Here is a 13,146-nt window from a genome sequence, read left to right on the forward strand (position 1 = left end):
ATGTGGCGACATATAGAGCTACAATATATCCACTCGTAGCGGTCTTGAACCGACTTTCTTTCGAACGCGCTTACAGTTTAAGTTTAGAACGCACCGGCCGCCATCTTGTTGCGCGCGCAGTTTTAGTTAAGTTATCGTTCTTCTGTTCAGTTCGGATTCTGTACGCGTGCTTTCGCTGTGTCGAAGTAAAAAGTGATAAAAGTTTGTGATATTCAGTGGTATCGATTCCCTGTTGAATCCAGTGAGAAAATTCACAACGAACCTACCACACAGTGAACCACGCTGATGGACAAGACTTGACATATCAAATAGGTTTGTACGTTGTACCTACTGGTTTGTTCAATATCTTTTTAATAAAAAAAAGACCTGACATACTCGTGTTCCCTTTCATGAGTAATGTACATGTATTGTGCACTATATCCTAAGAATTTTCTTGATCTTTTTTCTTTTAGTCATACACTCTTTTTCTAATTGCTCATTTTTCGTTTCATGTTCCTGATATATTTAATTATACGTTTACCTTTTTTTCTTTTTTTTCTCATTATTTCTCCGTTTGAGGCAATCCATCTATTTGTGACTTTACGAATTTTTGTAAGCATTGGTTAACTCATTTTGAATTTTAAAACGCATTTTTATATATGATCATTATATATATTTGTTTTTATTGTCTTATAATAAGTCTTACTATACAACACACACACACACACACACACACACACACACACACACACACACACACACACACACACACACACACACACACACAAAATAGGAAGACACAAAATATCTTCAATTAATTAATTTTAGTTGTCACTTGATATCCCAAGTTCATCAAATCTTCCTTCATAGTTGCTATAGCTTCAGAAGAAATAGGCTTGAGAGGTACACGAGGTGGGCCTACATTAATATCAGTAAGGAAATTCATTGCTGCTTTCATGGGTTGCACCCAACCGTCTACAAATAATCAATTTTAAGTAATGCGATACGTGATCAGATACGCAGACAGTATTTACTTCGTTTCGTTATAGCAGTTATAGCGCTCGAAAGTTTCTCCTGTAACTTCCTAGCATTTAACATGTCTCCATTCTTTCCAGCAGAAATAAGATCTTGTACGAGTTCTGGAAATATGTTTACACTGGTCATTATAAAGGAGTCCATTCCCAATGCACACGCAGCATTTACTATCTGAAATAGAAATTAAAAAATTTCAATTTTAATATGTTTTAATTAGAAAACACAAATAGTGCTAATCTTTATAATAATAATAAGAGATGCTATTCTTACCTGATCATTGCCGAGAAAAATAACATATTTCTTATTATCGGCATGTAACGCTTGTGAACCCTCCTCTAAATTAGCACTAGTAAATTTTATACCCACAAATGTCGGTAATTCATCACCAATTGAACTAAGAAATTCTCCCATATGTACTATAAAAGATTTATATATAATATATACGATGTAATATCTAGGATTCTGTAAGTTTCGTAAATTAGCAATTTATTTTTATTTCTCTAAATAATTTAAACTTTATTCTTTACGATTTAATTTCTCTTTAAAGCGGAAAATAAATAAGGCAGTTATTTATGAAGAATCACTTACTGTTAATGTTGGTAAACATAGGTATGTGATAGTACAGTAACGGCGTGTTTGGTGCTGCATCGCCAATTATACGCAAATACTCAATCAATTGTTGAGATGTAACAGGTTTGAAGTACAACTCTGGCAAGCAGAGTATAGAATCTACATGCAGACTTTCTGCGTGTTCTGCCTAAGAAATTATAATATTTATTACGTGTACAAATAAATTGGGTATTTTTCTTGAAGAAATTGAGCCTTTATTACAAAACAATAATAAACAATCTTCGAAATATTCGCCATTATTTTCTAATTTCTTTTCTGCATCTATCGAGCAACTGACAAATCCCCTTTCGAAAAAAGAAAGCAAATAAAAGCTCAATTTCTTAAACAAAAAGAAGTACCAAATTAATTTGTAATATTATACAGGGTGAGGCACCTAAAACAGGCCACCTGAATATCTCGGCTGTTATTGGTGATAGAAAAAAATGTGTCAGACCAAACTTGCATGGTTTCGAGGGACACATAAGTTGTTCTAAATAGTTTTTTATTAGGTGGACGCGCAGAGGTCATATGAAGGTCAACTTCGTTTTTTAAATGGTATGATATGTTTTTTTACGTACCATCTAGTAGAGCGTTTGAAGATGCGCACATTGATCTACGGGTCAAAATCATTCAAGGTCACTGAAGGCCAACTGCAAGGGAAAATAATTTACTTTATATTGCCTAGAGTTCTCTGCTATTAAAAATACTGTAAACTCAGAAATGAAAAAGTTCTAGCCCTTAGAAATTTTTTCTTTTTCCGCGAAGTTCTGAGTTGTTATCATTATTTTTTATATTGCCTAGAGTTCTCTGCTATTGAAAATACCGTAAACTCAGAAATGAAAAAGTTCTAGCACTTAGAAATTTTAGCCTTCAGTGACCTTGAATGATTTTGACCCGTAGATCAATGTGCGCATCTTCAAACGCTCTACTAGATTGTACGTAAAAACATATATCATACCATTTAAAAAAACGAAGTTGACCTTCATATGACCTCTACACGTCCACCTAATAAAAAACTATTTAGAACAAATTATGTGTCCCTCGAAACCATGCAAGTTTGGTCTGACACATTTTTTTCTATCACCAATAACAGCCGAGATATTCAGGTGGCCTGTTTTAGGTGCCTCATCCTGTATAATATTATTCAAGTTAGTTGCAACTGTGATAAATATTACATATATTATATAATATTAGTAAACTAATTATTGATTGTTTTATTTATATTGTGTACTTACAAGTGCCATTACATCGGGAAGAGGAGCACCTCCTACTTGAACCATTAGATGTTGTTTTGTTTCTTTCACTGCTTTTACCCAGGCTTCAGTAACAAGTTTCCTTTCAGAAACAGACATTAATGTTCCTTCACCAGATGTACCATTGACTATATATAACAGATAAATCAATTGCTATTTTGTTTATAAAGTAAACATGATTACATACATTACCTGTCTTAGAAATGTACTTGTTAGTAAGCACGTACATAAAATGTCTCTTAACCAAGTTAAACTAAATTTAAATAAATTACTTGCCAAGTATGCCGTTGATTCCCTTCTTTGCCAAATATTGTGCATACTGTGGTATGATATCCAAATTAAGAGTACTAGAAAATAAAAATTATGATACTATTACATAACAATATTAATTTTATATAAAAAATAATTTCTTCGATATATACAATATAATTACCCGTTTTTATAGAAAGGAGTAAATACTGGTGCGATGAGACCTTTATAAGTATATGACAATCTCTATAATTATATAAAGTTACATTAATCTATCTATAATATTATATTTGCACTATTATATACATGTTGATTTTAATATGTAAGTTGATCTCATGTGTAACTGCTGTTTTAATAAGATTTGATTGGAGAATTTATTTATTATTAATATAGCACATAAGTTCGCTAGTAAATCTAACATAATTCATATTCACATTTTATGTAATTTTTGATGGATATATTCACTACTTACAGGCATGTTGAGTGCTGTGACAAATACTGTGTTCAACTAACCAGCTGGAGTACAGAGAACGACTGCTACGATTGGTGAGTAAATTTATACTCTCTCACCGAGTGCTGATAAGATAGACTATAGTTGTCTTTGTGTACATAATATGAAAAGCGTATACAGGTCAAATCAGAATCAAAGATAGATATATATTAAATATTGAAAAGAAAAATATTGTGTGGAAAAATATAATAATTGATAAATTTATTTCTAGTTAAATTGTAACATTTTTTGTGAATTTTATTAAAACACTATTCTTAATTTAAAAATTTTCTAATATGTTAGAAATAAATTGACGATTTTCCAGATATTTATATGAATTTTTAATATAATTTGAAGAGAGTACAGATGTTTATTATTTATTTTAAAATTATGTATAAAAATATATATATTATATTTGAACTTAATCATAGAGAAGAAAGGAAATGTGATAGGATAAATTATTTAATGACAACAATCACAGTATTTATAAAAATGCTCTCTCTTTATGTTTATTTACATGTAGATTCCTTTTCGTCAACAAAATGTCAATAGTATTAATATATTATTGTAATGATAAATTCGCTATAAGTTTCAAGATGGTCGCATGCTTCTCTTAATTTGTTTAACGGGTATTACATGCGTTTTTGTTTCTCGAAACGAGAACGGAGGCTACTCGAGTGTTACATAATAACGCCAAAGAGAATTCTATTTAATGTTAGCTGCTACTCGTATAATGCTCGTTCTTTCTTTATTTTGTAATAATAGTCATTTAATTATGACGAGAGAGAAAAGTCAATCTAAGGCGTACTGTACGCATACTAGGAAAAAAGTTTTCTGATGTAGCCATAAATTTTTTTTGCGTTTTGTCTTACAGTCCACTTTACATTTGAAGCATCACACGCGACTGGTGATTTTAATGCATAAATATGACTCATTGCTCGATGATATTTGTTCTATAACAATGATTACAAGGAAATTTCGATTTTACGTGCACGTGCAATGATAATATTGTTTTTGGATATTTATCTGATTAGAGACTGAATAAAAAGTATAAGAAAGATTGATAAAATTATAATTCACAACGAATTAAAACTACTAATTGAAACTAATTGAAAAGATACGTACCAAAGCTTACACCAAACAGTAAAATACTTTTTGTATTTTTCATAGCTCATATTTTTTAACGATAAATTAATTATTGCATGAATTGAATATGAAACGAAAAAAGAAATAATTTGTAAGCAGTAGAAAAAAATGAAAGTTAATCTGCGATTTTAAAGATATTTTTTTCGATAATTATATGATCAATATTATTCGGCGATTTGACCTAATTACTACACGATTCGTTAATTCGCATATACAATTTTTGCCGTCGTAATGCACCTTGCTGGCGATGAACCAGAAAGTGCTGTCGACGAGAGATGCGGGTAAGCAACCGTTTACAAGATAAATGTGTTACGTACGTGATAAAGTTCACACTTATGAAAAAAAGACATCTCGTATTATACATTTTGAGAGATCGACACACATTGATGGAATCGGGCCAGCCCGATTTCATGGTGAGAAAAAAAATTTGCGTATCGATTACTCAATTTCTCTCTTCCTTTTTTCTTGTCCTTTTCTCCTGTTTTCAACCACTCCGTTTCGTCTACTATCTCTACTGAATATATTTTTTGAATTAAAGATAATTTTTTTTCTTTGGCTCCGAAACACGCCACGTACAAAAATGCAGCGCATAGCTCGATGGCCTTTTGAGAGTGATATATATGTATGTATATGTATACTATATATATGTGTGTATATATGTATATACACATACACACATACATACATATATATATTACGCGCATTTTTATATTAATAACAGCTACCGAAAAAATCACGGATATGTACAATTAGGGATATGCCTGTTCGACATATTAGCATCATTTGGCTTTTCGCTCGATCTTCTCGAGGATAATCTTCCGTTCGGTTTCTATCATGCCTATCGTTTTCTGCGTTTCGTCTTTCCCCCTCTTTTCCTTTTCGCCGAATCATATTTTTGTCACCGGCAAAGAGTTTTAATACTGCGTCGTTTAGGATATAGAATCGGCTCCTGGGAGCTCGCTCGGTAGTGTCCTTAATCAGAGTGGTCCCAAAAATATTAAGAAGTAATCGTTTCGTAATGTGCGTGCCGCTTAAGGCGATAATCACTTTTTACATACGTCCAACGAGTTTGTTCGAATTGATCTCAAAGAGGAAAGGGATAGCGGATGAAAAATTGAAATCGTCAAACATAGACGCCGTCAAATATTACAGAATGTACTAATTTTATGCTCTGCATAACGATAGATCTCTTTTTTTACTTCATATACTACATGAAAAAGGGAACAAAATCCAACAGTGAGAGTAATGGATAACAATACATCTTATGTAAGAAGAAATCATTTGCACAATCACATTGTATTAAAATTGTATTATTCCTTACATTTTTTGTTGATGCAATCATTAAATGCCATTTTTTAGTCTAACGTTTTCAATTTTGCTTTGATGAAGCAGAAACAATAATTGCGTAAGAGACTAAAGCGTTGTATTAAGCGTAACGATATTAATTTGAAGCCTAAGTTGTATCAGTAAAGTTTAATTGTGATTTGACAAAGTGTAATCTTCCACTGACGGTATCTATGCTTTTGATATGCTTTTGGAAACAAGTTTAGCAACTCGTTACAACGTCCTCTGCGGCAGCATAACAACGAACGGTCACAACGATTACAACCGAGACGTAACGCTCGATAGACACTATCCATAATCGATGATTCTCTCGAATGCGGGGGTTTAGCCGGAGGTCCAAGGAGCGTCGAATATTAATTACAGTAGTTATTGTTATTAGTAGCCATTGTTCGTTACTGCTATGTACATAACGTTTCAGAATGTTGATATATTACATAAATACTGTTACGGCATACCGGAATACATTTTGCTTTGGGTTTTACTTACAACTGCACGCTGGTGAAAATGCGTGGGCGTTACCAAGTTGTTTGCAATTTACAAATGTTACGCGTACCTACAAATCTTCCGCTGCCGATATTTCAAACGTTTCAATGCATCGAAATCAATGCTCGCATAAGATGATCAAATTTAGGATAATTTACCAAAATGGATTGCTTTGCATAAGGCTTTTAGATTCTAACAGTGAGGAATATTCCTCCATGAAAGAAATGAGAAATTATAATTATAACGGTAAATTATATTAATTGAAAAACACATTTATAATTTTTAATTATTTGTAATTAACATAAATATACAAAACATTGAAGTTGAAATTGAGTGAGTAGCGGATAATATCTTTTAGAAAAGAGAATGTACTGATCACCTTACGCCTGCAATATTGCCAAGTGTAGTTGATGGTAGATGCGGCAATTATTAGATCAGATGTTGGCTAGCTCGATCTATGTACTTGCACGATCATGCAATCTATAGCAAATAAATATCTAACAGATCTATAAATATAGTTGGCCCATATCTTGTTCCTCTTCAATGATTTGATTTACATACTGTCTTAGATTTCTTCTCAACAGATATGAGGGTCAGGCTGATGAGCCGATCTATGCTATCTGTACAGAAATTTTATCGAACGATACTTGTTTTACTTTTTATTCTTACTCAGGGATATATATTATAATATAGGATAATAATATAATTGGCCTGTGTGTTCGTTTTTCATTTTTTATTTTGTTTGTCTGTTTGGTCTCTGATGGATATGTGGTTACGTATTTTCGAAGAAATGAAGCAACTATAATAATAGAAAGGAAGTATCCAAAAATATACAGAGTCCCCAGTGACATCGCAAAGCATCTCGGAAAAGGATATGTTTCGTGTATGGAATATATTTTCTCTCAAGGTGTTAAAAAATCCCAACGTTTTCGTGTCGTGTGTTAACTGTACAGCTTCTCCTAAGACATCAGTCTGCAGGGACGTCACAAAAATATAAAATATCTGAAACGATCCGTGGAAGACGGGGCAAGGCTATTCGCGATCTCACTGGCTCGTAATGTCGGAGATTCTGTATTATTTCTCATTAGTTTAACTAATGTTAGCGAGATTATTTTCGGTAAAATTAGGCTGCCGGTTTCGAACGCACGACAGAACTCGTCGATACGCGAATGCTTTCTCGCGTGAAAAAATAATTAAATCGAGCGATAGCACGTTCGAAAACGCGTATTTTCATCGACACTCCTTGGTCTCGTATTTACAATCTATACGTATATATTCGCTAAAACAGTTGGGAGAGAGGGACGGTAATCGAGAATGCAACACCGATCTACCCTCTAACGTTAACAATATATAGTAAATATGATCTTTAATTAGCAACTTCCAATATACATTACGATGCTCTCTCATCGGACTCTACTCAAGTTCCTTATTACGTGGTTGACTAGACGCAAAAAGAAATTCAACGTCATCAACGTTAATAGAGCAAACAAACAAAGTGATAACAGCGATATATGACTTTATTATAGAGCTCTGGCGCGTGAATGCGTAACTTGTCTCAATGTAAAACTTCAGGTACGACGTAAATGATGAAGACGATGCTCACAAATGATGAGAAGAAGTCACGTAAAGCCGTGGACCCTTTGGAGATAACGGTATCGGTCTGATATATTTCAAACGGAAACATGTTCAAACGGGAAGTACTTCCGATACGTTTAAATATACGAATATCGCGAATGTGTTGCTGATCTAGATTACTTAGAATCATACATCGTTTGGCAAAATCTTTAGAGATCGCGAGCAATCGCCCTTCGAAAATGGATCGCAAGCTCGCGCGGCGCGGTCTCGCATTTTATTCGTTGTATAAAAATAATAAAATCAAGCACGACGTGGCACTAACTTTTCGACGCGCCAGCACGTCGATCAGACGCGGCAGTTACGTATTGACTTGCATCTAACAAATTTACTGCCACGCGAAATGAATCGGTACGATGCTTGGCTTCCATGCCTGTCACCGAACTTAAGAAGACTCAAGGGTCATCGCTTTTGTCACTTAATAATTGTACGGTCAGTATTGGCTGCTATAGAGATCAGATATATGCTATATTAAGACTTAAAAAATTCTTGAAAATGCTTGCGTGTGATAATCTCCATTTCGGTCCATTTCTCTTTGGTAAATCATTGATTTTGCAGTAATAGTCGATTAATCTAACTTTTTATTAAAATATTACGGAATTAATGGCGCGCATAATTGAGTTTAAGAATGCTATGTCCGAAGAATCCCAAAGAACCACTATAAAGAAATCAGTTCTTCTGCCATTTCAGAGATCGTATTCTTTCTCGTATATAATGTCGCTTCATAGTCAATGATAAAAAAACGCGCTGTTTAATGTTTCCTTAGTAACGCGATGGTAGTTCATTATTCTGATTGTGCCATCAGATGTAAGGACTTGCTAATTGTAATTCTTTCTCGAGCGCTGCTGATATTTCTATCGCAAAGATAAAGTGAAATTTTTCGATTTCTCCAAGCTCTATTTGAAATTATTCCTGACCAGGATCGTCGTCATAGAATCATTTTGTATAATCAGGACTCGATTTTGATTACAATAATAGGACTACGAATTTATAGTTGGCTTCTCCGAGCGGCGAAGATCGATGATATCGACGTCGCCCTTGACTGCCACTATGACTTCCAAACCCTTAATTTTCTCAACGAGACTTTCTTCAAGTGAAGAGCAGCGTTCAGTAGATCGGACTCGCGAATGTCTTCGCCATCAGAGTGAACCTCTCGTCTACGTCCTGGCATCAGCAGCCGGTGTCTCAGGCCTCTGGAGGTGGGATCTGACAATGCCTCGGAAACGGGCACCTTCTCCTTGCTGGATCCTGGCAGAGATACCGATCTGCCTACGGAGAATCCTTTGCTGAGTCTGTCGAGAGTAGCGGGTAAAAGGTGCCGTCTCGGGATGGCTTGTTCCCTTTCTCGGAGGATGAATTTACCGAGAGTCTTCCAAAACGCTTGCGTGCTATAAATGTTCTCGTCGTCGTTCAATACCCGCAACTGGCGGTTTCCGCTACCAACGCTACCCGCGCCAACCCATTCCAACTCCTCGACCAGCACGAATTTTGACGGATTCTCCATTCTTCTAGCTTTCACCAACGCTTGTGCCAGCACGTCCTGGGCCGAGCTGCTTATCGGCACACGTAGAATCGCGTAAGGAATCTCCGGTGAGACATTGTAAATGCAAACCAGGAAGGTATCCGCTTCGTCCCATATGTGAGTAGATTGGTCCCTCGTGTTGGGATCGCTGAGCTTCGAGTGACCTGCCGTGCTCCTGATAGAGGCGAGCCACGCTCTGCTGCTCGGATCGTCGCCTACTCGTTTCAGAAGGAAACGACCCTGGCCTTTCCAGAGAGCCTGCGCTTGAAGAGGACGCTCCATAGGATCCAACACTCGTTGAGTCGGCAATTCTTCTTTATCCCGTTTTTCCCAGCCGCGAGATACTTCCTCCACTAAGATGTACTCGTCCACGTGTTCGGCCGATATTCCAGCCTTTTGCAATGCCTGCAACATCACCTCCTGCGTGGTACTCTCCTGAGTTACCTTCAGAATAGTGTATGGTTCTTCTGGTATTACGTGGAAGACTTTCAAGAAGAACATCCGCCTCTTTAAAGTGACGCCACCCAGACCAGGATTGACGGTACTCAGTTTCTCAGGTTCCTTGCTCGATGGAAGGCGCTTAGATGACTCCTTGTGATCGCGACAGCAGGTGTTGTAATCCAAGCTCTCCTCCTCCAATCGGGAATAAATAAAAAGCGTAGACAAGGCCAACGGCTTGTTCTTGCAGGAGCGTAATCGTACGTGTCGGTAACCAGGACGTAGACATTTGAGGGGTATCACACGTTGCGCAATCAAATGGTGTGAACTCGCCTCGAAAACGCCAAAACGTAGAAAGGCGAGGTCCTTGAACATCACTTGGAAGCAGAACTTTTCGTTCCAGATGGGATTCAACGCGTTGTTTTGGATCACCTTCGTTTTGTGCTTTGCGCAGTCAATCGGTATACCGACCAACTCGACTTCGACGTACGTGCTATTGATGAAGTTCGTAGGTGAAACGTACTGTCCAGAGACTATCGACAGACTCAAGTGCGCAGAGTGTAGCCCGTCGAACTCTTTGTCCCAAGGGTTAAACCGCCTGCCAAAAAATTTCCGATTGTTTAAGAAATGTGTAAAAGTTTAGTGTATGTTTTAGTCTAATTTTGATTATTAATTATATGGCAAGGGTAATATCCAAGGTATATAATAAAAATAATAAAGATATTAATGCTCGTGAGATAATAGAGCGTTCAAAATTTTATTTGGAAAATGATGCAGAACCATTTTACTCAACTCAATTCTCTCTATCATCTCATGAGTATTAGTATTTTTATTATTAGACACCCTGTATAACTGCTACATAATTGAGATGAGAATTGATCGTAACAGAAGTAATGAATTTACCTGTACATCATGTGTCCTTTATCCCACATTACCGAAGGTTTCCTAACATATCCACATTGACCATTTTGTTCGAACATGGCTGCATTCAGATTTAGTCCTGCGTCATCGGTTTGATAGTTTAGTGCGACCATTTGTATTCCGAAAGCCCAAAATATTACAGGATTGAAATTTGTAGAATCGATACGCATTCCTGCGGGATAGGTTCGAATGAGCTGAGTCTCCGCATGGGCAACTACGCCTAATGGTTGCTTTCTACAAATCTTCTTTGCCGTGCTCTCGTTCAGAGACGAACATTGGAAGCAGGCTGGCATTCCGCGAGTGGATCTACTAAAATATAATAAAGAATATGTAACTTTATGTTTATTACTTTAAAAATTCATTACTATTCAGAAACAAAATTAAAACATTTTATTACGTAAAATAAAAATATAACACTATGTAAAAAGATAACTTTTAAACAGTTACATTAAATGAGAATAAAATTCTGTATAAAATTAAAGATGTGAATTAATCGTGTTTGAAGGAAAAGAATATTTGTGATAATATTCAAAACAGATATAATAAAATTTACATACGTATATTATTAAGGAAATATTATTAAAGAAAATCTAAAAATATAGAAAATATTTGATTGTACATCGTTTTGCACTTTCATTTTTTACATTTAGCGAATTGTTTTTATTTATGATAAAAAAGTACTAACCTGAAGATATTGTCGATGTTGCTGCCACCGCTTGCGATTGAAGCGGACGTCGAAAGCGATTGGGGTGATCCTGAAGATCCGGAAGCTATGCTACTGGGTCCTATACCGGCGATACTGTGTCTTTGAACCGGTCCCGTATGTGGTTGATGACGTACTTTTCCTGGTATTACTGTTCCGGGTGTGGTATTCAGTCCGCGAAATTTAATTGCCTGCAGATAAATCACCAAGTCTGATAACTCCTTGGCTATCTGACTGCTCTGTTTTTGCGATTTGTCATCCACTGCCGGATCCGACTTCAAACGACCATGCGGCATTTGGCTGCCACCCAAATATCGCTCGTAGCTCGAAATCGAATTATCTGTAAATTGCAAATCATCTGCGATATTAATAAATTTTGGACTACGATAATTAATATATTCTTGAATACACAATAAGTAGAAAATTGAAGGTGAATATTATATGAGTATTATTAGATTAAATATTATTTATAGTAAATTTATGAAATAAACACAGCAAGGGATATATAAATCATCCTAGCATATTTATAAAGTACAGTTAAACTCAGGGAAAATTAAAAATAGAAGATTCGATGTTCTTTAAAAAAATATATTCGATATTTTGTGGATTAAATTCTTCTAAACACACACGAATATATTAATAATGTGTCGCTTACCATCGATATTATCATCTTCATCATCGTCCTCTTCGTCATCTTCATCTTCGCTGAAGTACTCGACAACCGATGTGCTGCTCAAATCAGTTCTCATTTGTTTCATAGATGATGCGCGATCCGACATAAGCATTTTTCCGCGATGGCTGAGAGGTGTGTGCGACAAAGGACCGGTAGGATCGACCACCAATTTTTTGTTTTTGATCAAGATTCGATAACGAAGTTGCGACGGCGATGGTAGTTGTGGATCGTCGCCGAAATCGGTTTCGAAGAGGAATTGCGTTACCAATTTCTCGCCAAAAACGGACTGGAATTACGTATTCCTTGATAATAATTTGACAATGGCAAAAATTTACTCAAAATAATTTATTAAACAATCGTACCTGAAATATTTGAGCCATACGAGCTTGTTGACTTGGTGAGCAATGATTCTCGATGGAAAGGATTACAGGATACGGAGAAATAACGAAAGCGCTTCGATCGATCGCTTCCACAACCAATCGAAATGGTATTTTGGTAGTAAACGTATGGCCGTGATAAATCAATGGGGATCCATCGTCACCATCCCAACAATCGAGTTCTACACATCGACATCCTGTTAAGAGTACCTGTAAAAATTGTTATTGTTAATAGTAAAATATTAAATTTTTAATTCGTGCTAATTACGAGTAAAAATTTAGATTTATCATT

At 35.7% G+C, this 13,146-nt stretch overlaps 2 protein-coding genes across 2 annotated transcripts in view; both read right to left on the minus strand.

Annotated features, from left to right (window-relative positions):
• Nucleotides 1–446: 446 nt before the first annotated feature.
• LOC105281201 (N-acetylneuraminate lyase) lies at nt 447–4,014 on the minus strand. Its single transcript, XM_020032223.2, has 8 exons — nt 3,598–4,014; nt 3,310–3,371; nt 3,153–3,223; nt 2,859–3,004; nt 1,603–1,771; nt 1,285–1,430; nt 1,014–1,185; nt 447–954 (listed from the first exon to the last, which is right to left on the minus strand). Exons 1-8 carry the CDS (start codon nt 3,601–3,603, stop codon nt 794–796), a joined length of 933 nt encoding a protein of 310 aa, XP_019887782.2. The 5' UTR covers nt 3,604–4,014; the 3' UTR covers nt 447–793.
• An 83-nt stretch (nt 4,015–4,097) lies between these two features.
• LOC105281196 (1-phosphatidylinositol 4,5-bisphosphate phosphodiesterase epsilon-1) overlaps nt 4,098–13,146 on the minus strand; it is a 28,517-nt gene continuing 19,468 nt past the window's right edge. Inside the window, exons 12-16 of the mRNA XM_020032182.2 lie at nt 12,840–13,064; nt 12,460–12,763; nt 11,787–12,144; nt 11,084–11,407; nt 4,098–10,778 (exon numbers count right to left, since the gene is read on the minus strand). Coding sequence (XP_019887741.1) covers nt 9,269–10,778; nt 11,084–11,407; nt 11,787–12,144; nt 12,460–12,763; nt 12,840–13,064 — 2,721 coding nt within the window. The 3' untranslated portion in view covers nt 4,098–9,268. The remainder of the gene's footprint in view (nt 10,779–11,083; nt 11,408–11,786; nt 12,145–12,459; nt 12,764–12,839; nt 13,065–13,146) is intronic.

This window comes from Ooceraea biroi, chromosome 5 (genome assembly GCF_003672135.1).
Source record: "Ooceraea biroi isolate clonal line C1 chromosome 5, Obir_v5.4, whole genome shotgun sequence".
NCBI lineage: Eukaryota > Metazoa > Arthropoda > Insecta > Hymenoptera > Formicidae > Ooceraea > Ooceraea biroi.

What these genes read in the sequence shown, in the direction of transcription:
- LOC105281201 (XM_020032223.2), bottom strand. An exon ending in TTTTTCTCGGCAATGATCAG is followed by an intron (nt 1,186 to 1,284) that starts GTAAGAATAGCA and finishes TTTCTATTTCAG; the next exon opens with ATAGTAAATGCTGCGTGTGC. An exon ending in AACTGCTATAACGAAACGAA is followed by an intron (nt 955 to 1,013) that starts GTAAATACTGTC and finishes GATTATTTGTAG; the next exon opens with ACGGTTGGGTGCAACCCATG.